The sequence below is a fragment of the Quercus robur genome, chromosome 4 (genome assembly GCF_932294415.1).
Source record: "Quercus robur chromosome 4, dhQueRobu3.1, whole genome shotgun sequence".
Classification (NCBI taxonomy): Eukaryota; Viridiplantae; Streptophyta; class Magnoliopsida; order Fagales; family Fagaceae; genus Quercus; species Quercus robur.
This window is the reverse complement of record NC_065537.1, coordinates 30,157,093-30,176,452: the sequence shown is the minus strand read 5'-3', so window position 1 is coordinate 30,176,452 and position 19,360 is coordinate 30,157,093. Positions and strand designations below refer to the sequence as shown.

The 19,360-nt window shown below is 36.1% G+C and overlaps 1 protein-coding gene across 1 annotated transcript; it reads right to left on the bottom strand.

The window, feature by feature from the left end:
- Positions 1 to 911: 911 nt before the first annotated feature.
- LOC126721121 (disease resistance protein RPM1-like) lies at positions 912 to 10,826 on the bottom strand. The gene is made up of 2 exons (XM_050424151.1): positions 8,024 to 10,826; positions 912 to 1,144 (listed from the first exon to the last, which is right to left on the bottom strand). The coding sequence occupies exon 1, from the start codon at positions 10,596 to 10,598 to the stop codon at positions 8,052 to 8,054; it is 2,547 nt and encodes an 848-aa protein (XP_050280108.1). The 5' UTR covers positions 10,599 to 10,826; the 3' UTR covers positions 912 to 1,144; positions 8,024 to 8,051.
- Positions 10,827 to 19,360: the final 8,534 nt, after the last annotated feature.

The window sequence follows — 19,360 nt, the reverse complement described above, 5'->3', positions numbered from 1 at the left end:
ATCATCGAGATTTCTTCAATTGAAAAATATATTTCCTACATGAACATAGACAAATATTCCCAAAGTTGATGTTGAAACAATTGCTGGAATAGAGATTTCTAAACCTCCAAGAAGACCTAGAAAATCCAGGTGAAGTGAAGATAATGAAATGCAAAGACAAAATGATGGAACATTGGCCTGCCCATCCAAGCGAAGATATGAATAAATGGGCTCTTCGCAATGGAGAGTAAGAACTGATTGCTTCCAGCTAGACTTCTTTCCTCTGAACCAATAAGTATCCATTGAGACTAGTCATCACTTCATTACTTTCCTGACAATATCCTTGATCAGGTTTGGTTGCCTAGGAACCAAAATGATTTCAAAGGAAAGGATCCATGTGCCCAAGAGAATGTGTTGAGAATCAAGAAAGCAATGATGAATCATAGCCTTCTTTGGATGCCTACGAGCGCTCACGACACCAGTAGACCAAGGATCAGATGGATGAACATAATTCCAACATAGCCACTCCCCCCATCCATCCCACTCTTCTATCACTCTGGACACAACTAATGGTCCATTTGGATTGATGAGAAGTAGAGTAGAGTCAATTTGACCTAAAATTAGCCTATTTTCAGCCAACTCTACTCTACTCTCCTCCACCCCTCCTCCCTCGCCCCTCCATCCAAACGGGCCCTAAAAGTCCATATTAGAATAGATTAATAATTCAAGGACATTGACAATCTAGCGATTGAAATGAAATGCAAGCTTCTTGTAAAGATGAAGCTGTACCATCACTACCCAAATCCATATTTCCATGGACTATGAGCTAAATCTATCTTTTAGTAATAAAAATAATTAATACATAAATAAAAGTTTTTGAACTAAACTGACATATAATACCTTTACATTCTTAGTACTTAATTTTTTTTAAAAGAATGAAATAAAACTATCCCCACCATAACATGTCTATTATACATATAAGTCTAACTCTCATTTTTATTTTCCTTCTTTTTTTTCTTAGCGACTCCATGTAGCAATTACCATGATAACAATCTCTAATGACCAAAAGTCTCCAAGTACAATGAAAATTCCAAGCATTACATAAATAGCTAATAAACCAGCCTCTGCAACTCCACGAATCAATTCTTCCCTCAAAGCTTTATATCTGAAACATCAGAATAGAAATGGATGAGCTTCACAACTTAGTAGCAAAATACATAATGCCCTACGGGTCAAGCCAAGTTAACAGTAAGATTTAGTTTCCCTATTTCATAACAGAAATCCGAACACCAGGTATGATAAATTTAATGTGGAATAAGGACAAATAGAATAATTTATTTCAAATAGAAAATACATGAATTTTGGCTAACATAATAATTATCTTTCAAATACATATAAACAATCATGGTTAGGCATGTGCCACATAACATACAGTCCTGTGAGTGAATAATTCCAACATTTTTAACCCCTCTTGGCAGGGCCAAATGATACCAGTACTGAACAAATATGTATAAATTATACCCTTTATGTAACGTCAGATGATCCTATGAACAGGACTAGACTCCACAGTAACTAAGTTTCAAATTCAAATATGAATAACTGTTTCTTAAATAAACCATAAATCATATTGCTAGCATGCATATCAAAACAGAGTCTGAGACTAAAGATTATAAACATATTCACATAGCATCATAATTCAAGTTAAAATATCTGATTACAAAAATTTATTTGGGAATTTCTAACATCATAATCTGTCTAAAAACTATATTACTTATTTCATAAGTGAATTTCTTTAGCAAATGAAGTATAAAGTCTATAGACAACAAAGTGTTTGGCCCTGGAAGTATGACCAGATATCATATCAGAACAGTAGTTAACAAATAATAATAATTATTGAAGTACATTTGTTATACATAAATTGACAAACTCATAAGCTCAAAAATACTAATTTGAGATTTTTCAAATGAACATTGAGAAGTAGAAGATTTACAAAGAAAATCAGCTATACATATATGTTACCTCAAAAATTTAAGATACTGTATTAACTGATGGTAACCACTAGAAAAACCTTGTCTGAGTTCGAAGAAATGCCTATATGCTCACATTTATCGATCAACATTACAACATGAACACAGAAAATAAGGACTTAAAATCATTTTGTTTCAATCCGCTACCTCAAGTTCAAACATAATGTTGTACAAGATTATCTATTTTCTATACCTCATATGCACTATACTGACAAGGCCATTCTCACCTGCTGTGAAAGATTCCAAATGTCATGTATTCTAATGTGATTGTCACAGCGGATCAGCCTACTTCTACCCTAGATTTAACATAAAAAAAGAATTTTACAAATCTCAAAATTTTCCAGATATAAGCTTCTAAATATTGACCAACTGTACCAAAATTTGAAGTCAATATTCAAGTCCTCAATCGAATTATAAATAGTCCAAGTCAATGTCGTCAGACTGCATTCTGCAGTGAGTCAATCCTAATTAGGTAAGAATTACTGCCTGCCCAGTTTTACCCCATTATAATCCTCCCAAACATCTTTTTTTTTCCCCCTAAACAGCATAGATATAGTACTATTAGAGTTATTCTCACCACATTCTGATGTCATCAAAAGGGACCCATCAAGGTTCTCCAGGAAATCCTAATGTACATAGTTAATATTCTATACTAACAGATCATATCCAAATAAAAGTCAAATTCAACCTAGCTTATGAATTCATATGACAATTCAATGCAGCATGTGCAGTACTCTCTACGGTCCAACCTAAAGTTGGTTATATGGCATTCAAAATGTGCAAAGTTATCATGTAGGTATTTGTCAAGCAGTCAAGCCTATCTCACAAGTTTGACGCAGCTTCACGAAAAGTATAACATGTTCTCGACACCTAGTATCTCACAAGTTTTACACACTTGCAATAGATCTTGAGGTTATAATCCATTATTGGCACCTAAAGGTTATTCTGATAGAGAACACAGAAAGATGGATAAAGTGAATACCTAATTGAGAATCAAGCTTGGACATTGGATGACTGCCTCTAGCCCTCATTGTCTCTCTCTTTCTATTCAATTAACATGATAAAATCCCTAGTTCCTAGTCCCTAGCTTTTAAAGTTGGTCCCTCTTTTTTCCTTTTTCTGGGATGGGCCTTACAACGGTGTATCGCATTAAAATTCACTCAAGGTCTTCTAATCTTTGCTAAGGCAGAAAGAAACCAAGCCATAGTTATCAAATAATGCATAGAGAAATTTCAATTATCATTAAGTCATTCTGTCAATGCCAAGAATTCAAATGTAATTTTTAGCAGAAATGTTAATTAATGAAAAGCCACAGAGATTTGCTCCTATGTTAACCCCAGTAAAGCAGATTTCCACTCAAAATACCTCAGCCTTCCATTGAGTTGCAGCGAGTCACAGAGCCACACTCTCAATGAAGTTGTGTAAAAGATTCAGAGTCAAGTCCAGGGAATAGCAAGGGATTATCTAATAAGGCCAAAAGCAGTAGCCTCACCAATTTATACTATGTCCTCTCTCAATTTTCAAAAATCTGCATGTTCTAAAATGAATGGGTTGCCATATGGAAGATAATTGGAGAAGACAAACCATGGGTGAAAATTCTAAATTGCAAATGCTTGAGAGGCATGCCCTTCAAGGCAATAAAAGTCTAAAAAATACCTTTTAAGAGCTCATGGCAGTAGAAAGAAATTCTGGGTGGTGAGGTGCGGGAAGAACCATGGATACCCATGAATAAAAGTCTAAAATTAGTAATGAGATTGGGTGTAAGATGTGGGAAGACCCATCGATACCATTCCTTCCTAATTTCAAACTACAACCAAAGCATCCCCCAAGCCTGTACAAATCAACTTAGTCTCAGAGTTTTTTTTTTTTTTTTTTGGTGTAAATCAGTGAACATTATTAATCAACAAAACAACAAGTACCCTACAACAAAACAGGGAAGAAACCCTCAGAACTATTCTCTGATAAAAGATGAGCAAAAGATACAGAGGAAAAACTCTAGCCAAGACAAGCTAGAAACCCAAAAAAAAAAAAAAAAAACAGTATTCTCAACCAGTGAAACAATAGCTACTATGTTGTTGTAACTAAGAGCTGAGAAGGAAAGAAGGTCCATCCCCCACTGGAAACACAAGGTGCAATTTAAGCATAATTTTGGTACTCTCCTTCCTCTTTCCATTCCATCCAAACTGGGTCTCGGAGTTAATCACTGCAAGTCCAGTCCAGTGAAATAAAGAACTTATTTGGGCTGATTTTTAAGAAGATTAGCATCAAATATTCAAATATCCTCAAAATCCACTTGTCACAAGATCAGCAAACATATAAGGTAACTTGGACCCTACACACATTGAGTAATTTCACTTCTCAATTGGCTTACAGATTCAACCAACCAATATTGAATAGAAGAAATAATGGAGCAGTAAGATTTAGGAACATCTGAACATGCTAATCTAGAAGATTGCATGGAACAAACTTCCTAGTTGAGCTGTGTAAACTGAAGGTTCGAGATAGATGACAAATTATGCATGCTCTGTAATTATGGAGATGTAAGATTCATGAATGTTTGAAAATGTTAATCATTGGTATGCCATAATATTCAATGATGATAATCTTTTCTATAGGTTTCCCATGTTGCTAATGCTTCTATATCAAAGACTAATTAACTCTTCATTTGCTGGTCTATGGTGTGTATTTTCTAGGATAATGAGCAGTGCTTCTATGATCACCCAGTTCTGCGGCTTCAATATTCTGTGACTTCAACCCTCTTTGAGGTGAACACATTTATTGTCTAGCAATGTTTCTTTCGAAAATTGTCTCTTTGCCTGAGCACGAGCTCTCACAGACTTCAACCCTCTTTGCACTGTTTTTACAGATGGTGTGATTCCTCTATTAATCACTAAACATAATTTTTCAGCTTCCAATCGAAGAGACAAACCAAATGACTTAGTCTGCTTCATAAAAGAGCAACTACCACCAGCTCCTAGCAGTAGAAGGATAATGGGTGTGTGCCACCTATATCCTATGGGTCCAAATTCTTCCTTACCTTTCCCAATCTTTCTTCACTACCACAAAATACTGTCCACATTATTCCAACATTGCCTCTCCCAACCCATCTCACCTTTTCATCCTCGGCAGAAAACTATAAATCCATAGTAGAATGTATGAACAATTGCAGGACATTGACAATCCAGCAATTCAAAAGGAAAGCCTCTGGTAAAGACAAGGCTCTTACAACATTTTTAATCCCTCTTGACAGGGCCATATGGCACTAGTAACGAACAGATTTGTATATATTATATCCTATGGGTAAGGTCAGATGACACCAATTGCTAACAGATTGCCATATATTATTCCACTATGGAAAGAGCAGGACTCCACAATCAACAAAGTTTCAAATTCAAACATGGATAACCATTTCTTAAATAAACCATAAATCATTTTTGCGAGCATACACAATCAAAAAAAGTCTAAATATTCCAAACATATTCACATAATATTGGGATGGAAAAAAAATTATATGGGTATTTCTAACATTATAAATCTGTCCAAATAATACATTACTTATGTCATAGAGGAAATTTTTTAGCAAAAAAAGTGTAGACAACAAACTTTGGCCCAAGAAGCATGAACAAATATCATTTTTTTTTATAGGTAATAAAGATTATATTCAAAAACACTACCTTATGCAAAAAACATAAGGCAGAGAGAAAAATACAAAGGGAAAAGAGTGAAAAGAAAAAGAAAAGGAAAGAAACTAAGTAGGAGGGAGCTAAGGAACATAGGGAGAGAATCACTAGAGGTGAGTCCCCACGCCCTAGACCAGTCAAACAAAGTGCCACTGAAAGAGGCCAATAGCTGGTCATCCGAGCTATCCATGTCCTCAAACGTCCTCCTATTTCACTCCCTCCAAAGACACCACATCAAGCATAATGGAGCTAAATTCCAAATGCTAGACAAATGCTTTCCAGGACAATTCCACCAACCAAAAAGAGTATCCGCACCTCATGCACCTCATAATGGGTTTTGCTTCTCTGGTTGGTTTCTGCCCCTAACCTGCACCTCATGCCCACACACCGTATCAACAAAGGATTTAAAAGGTTGAACCCTTGAGTTAACCTTATGAGGCTGAGCCACAAACTTCAACAGCCCAGTCCCACCATTCACATAGTTTTCAGGTTCCAACATCTTCCTTAACTCTAACCCAAAAACCCTCCATCCATTCTTTGCTCTGCCTACTAGAATAATAATGGACCTCCTAGACGCACCAACTTTAAGTTCAATCAACAGTAGAAACAAGCCAAAAGAATTGGAGCACCGTTGGAGGGTGTAGGCTAAATCACCTTCCTTGAACAAATAAAAACACTTCGGATTGCTCCCAACGACTATCTGCTCTAAACTCTTCATCAACCATTGTGCCACTTTCTTACCCACGAAGACCGACTTCATGAAGTACCTACACCGCTCAAAAATCCTTAAAGAAAAATACCGTCCCCCTTCCTCTACCACCAGTTGAAAAAGTTTGGATTCAATGAAAAAACTACGAACACCACCCATAATGCAGCAAAGATAATCCTAAAGCAGCCAAAACCCTGAGTCTAATTGACAAAAGGAAATCCCAAATGTTGAATTACACAGTCGAACCTTTGGCTGTGATGACAAGGTGCCTTGCGATTGGCATTCAAGATTGCTGGCGCTTCTTAGAGACCAGTTGCGGGGCTTAAGGGCTTGATTTGACCGATGTGGGGTTGGGGGGCTTCCATCAACTTCCAGTGAACTCTTGGGTAGGCTCGACAGATTTTTTTTTTTTTGGCCGGGGGGGGTGGCCTTTACGATGGTTCAAGAAGTTAACAAGCAGGAATTCTTTAAGATATTAAATCACCACATGAACAAATATCATATAAACAATAATTTACAAATTACAATTTCTATTTAAATACATTCATTAAACATGAATTTTTTTTTTATATATATATAAGTAATAAAGATTTATTAATATCAAAGAAAATTACATAAATCAAGTAAATCAAGAAAAGTAAAGAAAGAATGGATTCTCAACGCCAACAACCAGTCCATTAAGGTTCTAAAAACAGAATAACTTGAGATCTAGCATAGTTATCTCATTATCTTCAAAAAACCTGCTATTCATTAAACATGAATTGACAAACTCATAAGCTCAAAAATACTAAATTGAGGTTTTTGATATAAAAATTGAGACATAGAAGATTAAAAAAGAAAAATTCAGGCCAATACATATATGTCACCATGAAAGCGTAAGATTAAAACTGATGGCAACCTCTAGAAAGACCTTACTTCCTTGTCTCAAGAGCTTGAAAAAATGCTTATATGCTCCTATTTATCAATTAACATATCGATGAAGTCATGGAAGAGTAATATGCTATTATTTTGCAAATTCGCCTATTCAAAGAATTATTTTATTGGGTACTCGTTTGAAGTCCAATTGAAGTGAAAGTCGTGCCATTTTAATGGTCTAAGTTTGAGTCTTTAGGGTTAAAACAGTTTTTAATTTGGGTTTTTATTTTATCAGTTATGGTCAATTCATAATTTCATATCCAGGCCAAATCTATAATTACTACAATTCCTGCGAATTAAGGGTATTTTGGAAATTTAGTTGAGTCCAGAATCTTCTAAGAAATTCTAAGCATCTTAGGTTTATTTTCTTTGGGTCCAAGTTAGTATGTATTAGGTTTTATTTTACTAGTCAAACTAGTAATCCTAATACTACTGGGAGTCCTACTACTACTATTACAAGAAAGAATCTCAATATGTATTGTGCCAAATGTTTTTTTTTTTTATAAGTTATTGTGCTCAATGTATTATAGAAATAATGGACCGTAACCTTCAAGCTACTAACTATTGGTAGTGCCACTAGTGTAACCAAATATCTACTACTAATTCATTTGACAGAAATGTGAGATTTAACAATCCAAGAAAATGAATGTGCAATCATGGCAGCATGCTACATGGAAATATAACAATAATATTTTTGTTCATTGAAACCATACCAAAGAGGTGCTTCAACGACAACGCCTCTCATCCTTTTATCATACTAATAAGGTCTTGTGGAACAAGCACTTCCTCCAGCTGGCTGAGAAAATTCTTTGTTATGTGCACCATAACCAAGCTATCACATTTTTTTATTGTCAGCTTTTGAAGTTTAGGCAATGCTCGTTCTTGAATCACAACCTTGTTTAACCTATTGCATTGTTCAATTTCTAACATCTTCAATTCCGAAAAGCATTCAGCACTAAATTCCATCACCGTACCAGTGTAAGCATCATACAGATGAAGCTCCTTTAGTGAAGGCAAAGCCTGAAGGGCCTCGAGTGGGCTGCTCTGCAATTTTGACCATTTGAGCTGTATTTTAGACAAACTGTTAAGTTTACCAATCCATGCTGGAATTTCCTCCAACCTCCCTCCAAGAATTAGACTATTAATCAGTTGAGGAGAGTTCGTCACATAATTCAAATCAAGATACTCCTCCTTGCTTGCTGAGTTCACATACAAAGAGCAAAGATGCTCCATCTTCTCAATGGATGCACACAAATTTTTTCCATCTTCAACCTTGAGTTCTGTGATCCCAAGTTCCCTCATATGAATCAAGTTCCCTAACTCTTTTACAATGCTCTGGTTCTTGTTGTTTGCCTTGATAAGTGATAGTTTCTCTAACATTGTCAAACACCCAATTCCGGAAGACACTTGTGCCCCTACAGCAGCCTGATATGTGTCTCGGCCACCAACAAACAAAAAGAGCAACTTATGAAGTTTAACGATCTCCATTGGGAAAATGGTGACAAGAGTTTCTTTAAGGTCCAAAATGATTAAGTTTTGAAGCTTCTTAATAGATTTTGGAACTGAATCTATCTTTGTATTCCTCAGACTTAGGTACGTTAGGAGGTTGAGTTTGACAGCTTCTTCAGGAAAATGATGCAAGGCTGAATTTTCCAAATCTAAAACTGTCAACAACCTGACCTTTCTGAAAAAACTTCTGGGAAATGATTCAATTCGATTGTCTCCCCCAAACAGAGAAAATGTACGAAGATAAGAGAGGTCCTTGCTTTGTAATATAGAGGGGGAGCAATTGTGGAGAGATAAGCGCCGGATCTTCTCACCCCCCAAACTGGTGTGTTGTCTGCTCACAACAGTAAAGAAGTTGTCCTTCATAGTCTCGGAAAGAATGAACCCTCTTACAAGATTAGAAACTCGACAACTCCTTACTTGTCCATCTAAATCCCATCTGCTCACTTGAACCAAGCTCATTTGAATTAGCTCATCTAAGTACTCATACGCCACTTGCTCTAGAGTTTTACCTCGTTTTTGTTCAATGAATCCCTCAGCTACCCACAGGCGAATTATTCTTCCACATTTGATAGAGTAATCCTCAGGAAAAAGGCCAAAGTACAAGAAACAAGACTTGAGATTGGGCGGAAGACGATAATAACTTGGCCATAAAATTCTATAGAAAGAGTGACTAAAAGGATTATCTGGTTCATATTGAAGGGAATCATGGACCTTCCTAAACTCCATCATGCTTTGTTGCTTATTTGACAAGAATTTTCCAATAGTAACAATTGCATGCGGCAATCCTTCACATCTTTTTACAATTTTCACAGACCAATCAACCAAAAAATCCGGGCATTTACCATCCTGGAAGGCCTTATCACAAAAGAGCTCCCAAGCCTCTTCGCATGTTAATGGATGAAGGTTGAGATCATAGATATAATGACTGGAACTAGCACAATAAGAACCTAAACTGCGTTTACGTGTGGTGATGATTATTCTACTACCAGTATTATTAGAAGGAAGCACATTTTTAATCCAATTCCACTCATTCTCATTCCAAATATCATCTAAAACAAGGAGGTACCTTTTATGTTGTAAACAAGAGCGCAACTTATTTATTTTGTGAGGTAATTCCAGTGCCTCACAAAGTTTCTCTAACAAGCCATCAGAAGAGCGTGAGACGGAAACCCAAGCTTTGCAATTAAAATTTGAATTCAAAATATGGTAAACTTCGCTAATAAGAGTTGTTTTACCTGAGCCAGCATCTCCAATTACTGAAATTACCTTATCACTTGAATCTTCAAGGCAAACAAGACTAAGAAGAGGCTTTATATGCTTCTCAATGCCCACATGATGTTCATCCCCCAAAAATAAATTGGAACTTGATCTTACCGTACGAACGTGGGGGGGACAAATGCAAAGTGCATCGATGCTTCTAATTTTGCACTTGATCGCTTTCATTCGGGAGGAAAATCGCTTTGATGGACAAAACATGCTCGCATAAATAAATTTGATGGCCTGACGAAGATGACGGGGGCGTTCAGTAGCTTCATACATGAGATCTTCAATTACATCCTGAATTTCAAAGGCTAAATCCCGCACATACGATCGAAGCTTCAAACCCTCGGTATCTTCTCTTCCTTCTGTGTCCTCCAGGTAAACTTTTATAGTATTCAACCATTTTCTTAGCTCTTCAATTTCAATCTCAATACGCTTGAAGTCAAACCAACTTTCGACGAGCCACAGTGACAACTTATCAACTAGAGTTATTGCTCCGAAGACTGCAACTTCTGCCATTCTAAGCAATCAACTTTGTGACCGATTTTGGTGAAAATACAAGTTAGATAGGATTCACGAAAACAAAGGAGATCGAAAATACAAGCTAGACAAGATTCATGAAAACAAAGGAGATCGAACAGAAGCAGATATGGATTTATTGGATCTATAGATCTATACAATTACATTCAGGCGTAAAGAGTAAAGTGAATAAAGATGAACAGAGATGGATTCGGTCCCATCCGGACTCCTGACTATAAAATAATTTATAAAGGGCACAAAACTTTCTCGCACGTGCCCTGCGTGCACCGCTATACCATCTATTCCTTTTTCTTTTCCTTTTATATAGAGAATCTAAAAATTACTTCTTCTTTTTTTTTCTTTTCTTTCTCTTTTTTTGAGAATCTAAAAATTATATTCTAACTATAGTTCAGTTTATTCCCAAAAAAAAAAAAAAAAAAAAAAAAAAAGGTATAGTTCAGTTTGGGTAAATCTCTATTTGCTAAGTTTTAAATATTTTAAAATTTTACTCCAAACTAAATTTTAACTTTAATTTAATCATTCATCATTTTTAAAATTTTTTATTTAATACTGAAAATTTTAGTCATTCTTACTTGTATTTCTATAATTTAATCCTGATGAAACTTGGTTAAAATTTGAATTTTATTTTTGAAATATGTTTTCCTTTATATAAAATTTTATTAATTTATCAATCTCACTAGCATCCTATTTTTAATATTAAAAGAAAGAAGAATATGGGGTTTATTACGATAGAATAAATTATGTGAAAAATATATATATATATATACAGACACTTGGCGCAATTATGACTTTTAGACCCACTTTTTACCATATTATTAGTCTTTTCTTTTCTTTTTTACAAGAACTATATTTTTAGTTAAAGTGTTGTGTGGGGGTCCAAGGACAGCACCCCTACTAGGCTGTGCCCAAGGAGCATATGGACCCAATGAGGATTTAAGGATAGCTCCACTGTTGGGGCACACCTGAGGAGCGTATAGGCCCAACAAGTAGAAACAATAGTGGGATAGTTAGCATTACATGAAGAAAGGGTTTGAACAAGGACCACTAAACAACCCAAGGAGGAAGAAAGGAACCTTGTCCCAAAGGTAACCACCCCAAGGTAACGGGGAGGAGTAACACCCCTTGTTTGGAAGTGTAAATGGAAAGGGAGTGGGAAACGTGTTAAGGAAGCACCCATCACCTCCGCATTGAATACATTGCACCAGTTAGGTCAGCCGGATTAATGGCTGAATGACACCTGAACAGTGCCAAGACAAGCTATAGCTCACTCAACACTTCCCTAAAGGTGGGATGGGACAAGCATTTAGGGGGATTCAACCACCCTCCATGTGGAGGGTCAAGATGAAAACTAGCTACTATAAAAAGATGAGAGATCACATTGAACAAAGATCGGAACTAGGAATTCAGGCTAGGAGTTAAGTGTGAAATGGAATTAAGTGTCGTTGGATCTGTTTTTCCCTGTGGCTCATTAATGACTTTAACCCCATATATGGGGTTTCCTGAATTCATGGATGCACCTTCGAAATTTTGAGTTTTCCTTTCACTTTCTTTCCGTTGGCCAGCTATCTTGGAGAATAACTTATCCCGTGATACATGCAAGGAATCAGGCGTTACCAAAAATCATTGATTTGCCTTAAATGCACATATATTGGATCCTTCTTCAGCACTGACTCCCCTGAACCCTGCTCTGATTAGGCAACACCAGTACCCTATGCACATGATTTCTAATGATCAGTAATAGGATCTTCTTGAGCTGTTTTGATCGATTGAGTTGATGGCCCTACTTTTGACTTATAGAAACCAAGTATTGAGATAACTGATTTGCGTGAAGTAGAGAAAGGTGGTGCTCGCATACTCGGACCAAATTGTCTTTAGGTTAATGAGAGTGCTCCTTCAGTTTCCAGCCAGAGTGCATAATCCTTGTCGTCGTGATCGAGACAGCCACACCAGTAGCAAATATTTGGCAAACATTCATATTTAAAACTAATCCACACTTCTTTATCTTTCCCTAAGGAAACTAGGCAACCATGACACAGGGGTTCAGAGATATCCATAGAAACTCCTACCCAAATGAAATTCTCCCCCTCAGAATTTGCTAGTCTTTGTGGGTATGATATGACCTAAGACTTCGCAAATTTTCTCAGTTGCTTTTGTGTTCATGTACCTAATTGGAAGGTCATGAACTTGCACCCAGAAGGTCGTTTTCTCAAACTTAAGGTCATCAACTAAGTGGACATGATGCAAACCTCAATCTACACGCTTTGAGACCCAACAAATAATATTGGAATACTTGCTCAAGAAAGCTAAAATTCAGATTTTGATAGAAACCCCTACCCAACGTTTATAAATGAAACGCGAACCAAAGGTATAAGTAACAAACCTCGACCCAATGATTATAACTGAATCACAAACCAAACATATAAAATTTGAACGCTACAAGGAAGAATCCCTAATAAGTTTACAGTTCTTGAAGAACCAAAAGAAGAGCAAAGCCTTATCTTTTTCTGATTTTTATTCAATAAATCCTCTATTACAATGAGTGCATGCTATTTATAAGACATGACTAAAAATAGGAAAATATAAAAAAATAAAAAAAGTTCTAAATAATAGAAGTCTAAAATTAAGATAGATTTGGTTTGAAATTAGCAACTCCAGAATAGGAAAAATATCTATTAATTGATATGGAGCTGGAAAGTCAATCAGCCATTAATTCACACCATAAATCACGCCCAATTAAGTTAGATCAGCCCTCAATAGCTTGGATTAAATTTATTAAACCTTTATCTTCTTTTGGACCAAGCTTGGAATGTCCTATGTTAGGATTAGCCCAAATATCTTGAATCAACCCATTAAGTGCTTCTTTGATCTTCTTAGATCTTGCTTTAGTAATAGGCCCAATTGGAATATGCAAGGATCCTTTAATGCTTGTTGATTTTCATCATTCCTCCTCTCTTCAAAAGGATTCGTCCTCGAATCGTCACCTACATCAAAAACATCAAATGTAGCACTAATGTTATACTCACTTGGAAGATCCAACTTGTATGCATTATCATTAATTCTCTCAAGGACTTGAAATGGACCATCCCCTCTAGGATGTAGCTTGGATTGCCTATGGGCTAGAAATCTTTCTTTTCTCATTTGCACCCAAACCCAATCACCTAGTTCAAAGAAGACTTGTCGACAGCCCTTGTTGGCATTGGTCGCATATTGCTCATTTTTCTTTTCTATATGTTGTCGTACACTTTCATGGAGTTTCTTCACCATCTCAGCCTTCTTTTAACCATCCAAACTAGTCATTTCATTAACTGGTAAAGGCAGCAAATCCAAAGGAGTTAGTAGATTAAAACCATAAACAATCTCAAATGGTGAAAAATTTGTAGTAGAATGAACACTTCAATTATATGCAAACTTAATGAATGGCAAACAATTCGCCCAATTTTTCAAATTCTTCTGAATTATAGTACGCAACAAAGTAGATAAAGTTCTATTCACTACCTTAGTTTATCCATCCGTTTAGGGGTGACAAGTAGTCGAAAAAAATAGTTTAGTTCCCAACTTTCTCCACAAGACTTTACAAAAATAGCTAAGGAACTTAACATCATGATCAGACACAATACTCCTAGGAACACCATGGAGTCGTAGTATCTCTCTAAAGAACAAATTAGTGATGTAGGTTGCATCATTAGTTTTATAACAAGATAGGAAATGTGCCATCTTTGAAAACCCATCAACAACCACAAAAATTGAATCCCTGCCTTTCCTTGACCTAGGCAAGTCTAAAACAAAATCCATAGAAATATTGACCCAAGGTGCACTAGGTACGGGCAAAGGAGTGTATAATCCATGTGGTAAGACTCTAGATTTGGCCTGCCTATAGGTAATGCATCTAGCACAAGCTCTCTCCACATCACGTTTCATCTTTGGCCAAAAAAATGATCATGCAACACGTCTAAAGTTTTCCTTACTCCAAAATGACCCATTAAACCACCTCTATGTGCTTCATGAGAAGCAACTCACGCATAGAACTATTAGGCTCACAAAGTCTATTTTCTCTAAACAAGTACCCATCTAGTCTATAAAATTTACCAAATACTGCCTTCTCACACGTTCCATACACACTAGCAAAGTCATCATCATTAGCATACAATTCTTTAACATATTCAAATCCTAATCACTTTGCATTTAAAGGAGAGACAAAGGCATACCTTCTTGATAATGCATCAGCTACAATATTTTCCTTACCTTGTTTGTATTTGATTACATAAGGGAAGGTCTCAATGAATTCCACCCACTTGGCATGTCTTCTATTCAACTTACCTTGTCCTTTCAAGTGCTTCAAGGACTCATGGTTGGTATGTATGACAAATTCTTTTGGCCAAAGGTAATGTTGCCAAGTCTCCAATGCTCTTACCAATGCAAAAAGCTCCTTGTCATATGTTGGATAGTTCAAAGCTGCCCCATTTAGCTTTTCACTAAAATAGGCTATTGGCCTCTTCTCCTGCATCAAAACAGCTCCAATACCTATTCTTGAGGCATCACACTTAATCTCAAAAGTTTTAGAAAAATCAGGTAATGCTAATAAAGGAGCACTACATAACTTTTCTTTAATTTCAATAAATGCACGATCTTACTCACTACCCCATTTAAAACCCGCAGATTTTTTTAACAATTTCAGTGAGTAGTGTGGCTAGTGTACTGAAATCTTTGACAAATCAGTGATAAAAACTAGTCAAACCATGAAAACTTCTTACCTCAGTGATTGACTTAGGTATGGGTCATTCCTTGATAGCCTTCACCTTTTCCTCATCCACCTCAATTCCTTTTGTTTGTTTTTAGACCCCTTAAAACATAACCAGATTAACCTAGTTAATAAGCCAAGTGATTACTTAGTCAAATTATCAAGTCTAGGTTAACACAAACATCATATTATTGTAAAGTACAGAAAATAAAGAACATAACAACATGATAACCCAGGGAAACCAAACCAGTAAAAAAAACCTAGGGAGGATTTAACCTAGCTATTTTCAAGGTAAACTGAATCCACTATGAAAGAATTGAAATTTACACAATAGCGATTTAGACCACTAACATCCTATTGCTACTTCGAGTAGGAAACTTACTACCATAACCACGTGATAGCTCCGAGTCCACGGACTACTTCTTTCTTGGATTCCCAGTAAGTACAAGCACTCCTGCTTATGTATCTTTAAGCTCTTGAATCAACAATTGAATTGATCACCTGACATAATCTTGAATCTTGGAAACCCTAAGTGTATGTGAAGGCAACCACCTATAGATCTCACAGAAGATTCACACACACAGCATAAAGAGCAACTCTAAAATGTGGCTAGGGTTTTCCCTTTTATACTTAAGACAAAACATAAAACCCTACACGTCAAATGGACTTGGGCTGAATTGGAAATTCTGCAAAAAAAAAAACAATCTACACAACTTTTGATCGATCGAGTCTAATTCTCGATCGATCGAGCCAGGCAGATTTACACAATAAATCCTGCAGCTACTTGATTCCAACTTTACATACAACCACATACTTTGAGCAAGTCTAAATAAGACTAAAACGTTTTGATCATGGTTTGCCAACATTACAAAATGAAGTTCTAATACATTAGTTCCTAATTCCTTAGAACCTAACAAGCTGCCTCTTTGGCAATCCATGACAAAACACAAACTAAACAAAGTGCTCAAAGTTACATAAAAACAGCCCATTACAAAAATATTGTCCAACACAAAAAATCCAACCTACTTACTATTTATCAATTGCAAGTGTAGATAGCAGCACGGCTGAATCAACTTGTATATTTCCTAAGACACTCGACAAACGCATGTGTGAAAAATACAAGTAAAACAAAAATAACTTCTTGATTTCACATAACAATAAATAAAGACATATACCATGAATAACCTCATAAATATAAATCAATAAGCAATGTGAAACAAAAAACATATACAATCAATGTATCTCCCCCTATCATGGACAAGCCAAATAAATACATCATGAGCCAAAAATGTAAATACAAAATGAAGCACCTAGATACAATCTAAAAGCTCCACAGCTCCAAAACAACAAAAATCTCCCCCTAACTACAAAAACTCTACATTTGTACTCCCCCTTTTTATGACGAATTATCAAAGGACAATCACTCATCATCAAAAGTAGGTGGCGGAGGCATTCGTCTCAAATGCTCCAAATCTGCTCACAAGGCACAAAGCTCATCAAGCATGTCCACAAAAAGCTGACCATGAGCCGCCTGAACGGTTATGACAGTCTCCAACATACATCGAATGTCTGAATCATCCGAGGTAGAAGGTGGAGGAACAGCAGCAACAATAGGATCAGTAGACTCCTCTGCTGTAGTATCACCTGTAGAAGAGGGAAGAGGAGGTGCGACACTGGAAGACCCAACCCTAGGATGTTTAGAGCTTGCTCTCATTTGAGCAGTCCTCCGCCTAAGAAAGGTGGCACCTATAGGAGCGATAATATGGACAGGCTTAGATGCCAGAAACTCATCTAAACCTAGATGAAACAAAATCCGGTGAATAAAAATAGGGAAGAAAAGAGCATGAGCAGGAGAACTACTCCTATATACCTCAATCAAAGAACGAATGAAAAGATAAGGAAAGCTTATAGAAGCAACAGAAATAAGGGCATACAAAAAGGCACATCTTTCCAAAGGAATGGTGTGAAGATGAGAGCTAGGTCAGATTGAATGGCAAGAAATCTGAAAGAAAAGATAGTGAATCTCAGTCAACTCGTGAGAGGTGATCCGAGGGTTAGAACCCCACTGGATAGAAGTACCAGTAATAAATGACATAATGTCATCAAGGAGCGGAGACTCATCATACGGGTAGACAGAATGCTGGACCACTGGTACCTCAAGAGCAACAGCCACTACCGAAGGAGTAATGGTGTACTCATCACCCTGTATCCAACTTCTCACAAGAGTGTTGGAATCATAGGAGTGGATAGAGAGGTTCGAATAGAACTCTCTAATCAAGGTAGTCAGAGGAGGATGATTAACATCCAACAAAGGTAACCAGCCCCAACGGTCAAAGTTTCTCCTAATCTCACCATGTAGCTCATCTAACAAAACCTTTCTCTCAGCCCAAATGTTCCTCTTAAGGTTAAGCTTCTCATATGCTTCCTGGTTTTTCTCACTCAAGAACCTCTCACTATCAAAGGGGGAAGAAGAAGAAGAGGATTTCCTATTAGTTCTAGTCTTCCTAGACATGATGCTAAAGATCAGAAAGATAGACACAGAAGAAAGAGAGAAAAAAAATAGAAAAACCAAGGGCAGACTGCAAGTTAGCACAGAAAAATATAAAAAAAGCAATTCTATATGATGCATGAACAATATCAACACATGATGCATGCTCTAATGCAGTGAGAATAAGTTCAATTTTACTTCAAAATCACAAAATTGGCTTGAGCATAGAGTTTACACCAAAAACCCCAAAATTTGATAAATCATTTTCACAAAACCTAACAAATTGATCATTACCCAGGAGAGACAACATATTATAATGATCAAATGATTCGATCTAACAAGCCAATTTTATCAAATTAAGCACAATTGAACAAAACCCCCAAATCGGGTAGTTTCAAGCCCTAGAAATTCCAATTTTTCACAAAACATCAAATTGATCAAATTAATTCACAAAGATCAGTTTTATATTGTCCCACAACAAAATCCCATTGATCAATTTCTAAAGAAAAGGTTTAAATCAACAAAAATCCCAAATTTTCATAGATTCGACATTCTCCCTAAAATGCATGAAAAAATGCATGAAACATGAAAATAAATAAAAAAGGAGGGGTATAAAGGTCTTACCGGCCTTAGATGACAAAAACCCTTGAAGAAATTTGGCTAAAAACGACAAAAATCTTGCTTGGAATCTTAGACTGATCGAAAGGAGAGAGAAGAGCTTTTAAAAGTTTTGAAAAAATGTTTAAACACGTGAGTAGCAAAGCTTTTTTTAAAAAACTCTCTATACGATTTTTGATTAATTGAAAATTAGATTCGATCAATCGAAAATCACTTTCGATTGATCCAACACCGATCGAGTGGGTCAAATTCAAAGCAAAATCTTAATCGCATTTACGATTGGTCGAAAAACAGATTCAATTGATCGAAAATCTGGAAAACACAATGTTTTTGAAAAACAGAGCAATATTATGCAGAAATTCCTCAAAGCATAGTATTTAATGAATAAATTGCATAAGTATGAGATGAAATGCTCTTCAAAAAACACGTGTATTGAACCCAGATCTCCCAAAAATAAGATTTTCAATCAATTATCATGAAATTCTCAAATAGCAAACATGTTTTGCACAAAACTCAAGGAATTCTCAAACTTGGTTGGCCAAAACAAAATCATACACAATAACATGTACAAAGTTTAGCAAAGAATAACGTGTGTAGTGTGTGCAACTAGCAGAAGCTTGAGAGACATGTAAGGTGATATGTAGATAGAAATTAATCACAATTTTTACAAAATTCATCACATAAATTTGAGAGAGACTATCACCTAAATAGTTACATCATATAACTCTCACATTTCCTAGAATAAAAGCTTGCAATCATGTAAGTTTCTTGATTTGCCTCATAATATACACACCAATTTTATTTGATTAGAAACTTATTAAAATGGCCAGGATATTGTATACACCAATTTTATTTGATTGTGAAGTCATTAAAGCCCAATAATGTACATACCAATTT

Bases quoted from the DNA above. Each gene is read 5' to 3' on its own strand.
- LOC126721121 (XM_050424151.1), bottom strand. From the start codon at position 10,598: ATGGCAGAAGTTGCAGTCTTCGGAGCAATAACTCTAGTTGATAAGTTG.